General features: G+C 53.9%; 1 protein-coding gene across 1 annotated transcript in view; it reads left to right on the top strand.

The window, feature by feature from the left end:
- The window catches only part of FAM214B (family with sequence similarity 214, member B), a 6241-nt gene that overhangs the window by 4433 nt on the left and 1240 nt on the right, over positions 1–568 (top strand). The window contains 1 exon segment of the mRNA XM_010012901.1: positions 248–316. Coding sequence (XP_010011203.1) covers positions 248–316 — 69 coding nt within the window.

Genomic DNA, 568 nt, shown 5'->3' with positions numbered 1-568 from the left:
CCCTGTTACAGCTGAAACCAGGACATGCAGGCATAGTAATAGGCAGGCTGCTGCCCAGCTGTCTCATGGCTGTTGCTTCACCATCACTTCTGTGTTGCTGCTTGTTCATCCCCTGGTCTGGAGAGGGACTGAGACAGGCGTCCTTGCTGCCTTGTGCCAGGCACTCCCAGCAAGGGGGGCTCTTAGCCCTGTGCTGGGCTCCCTATGGGCTTTCTCCTTCTCTCACACACTGTTTCTTTTGCCCCAGGGAGTGATCGACTTGGAGGCCTTGGGAAAGAAGGGTTACAGTGTCCCCAAAGCTGGAACCATCCAAGTGGTGAGTCGATCCCTGGCCTCCAGGAGCGCAGTTGGGAGGGTGATGGTTGGGCTCTGCTTGCCCCTCTGGGTGGATATACTCCATCACGTTGTTTGGCAGGGCAGCAGTCAGAAAGCTTGTGCAGAGGTGGTAGTCTGCCTACAAGAAATCTGGAGAGGGACTTTTTACAGAGGAATGTTATAGTGATAGCACAAGGGGGATGGCTTTAAACCGGCACAGGGGAGATTTAGGTTAGATAGAAGGAAGAAATTG

This window comes from Nestor notabilis, unplaced genomic scaffold (genome assembly GCF_000696875.1).
Source record: "Nestor notabilis isolate BGI_N333 unplaced genomic scaffold, ASM69687v1 scaffold6464, whole genome shotgun sequence".
NCBI lineage: Eukaryota > Metazoa > Chordata > Aves > Psittaciformes > Psittacidae > Nestor > Nestor notabilis.
Note: the sequence above shows the minus strand (reverse complement) of the source record. Positions and strands in the feature narration are given on the sequence as shown.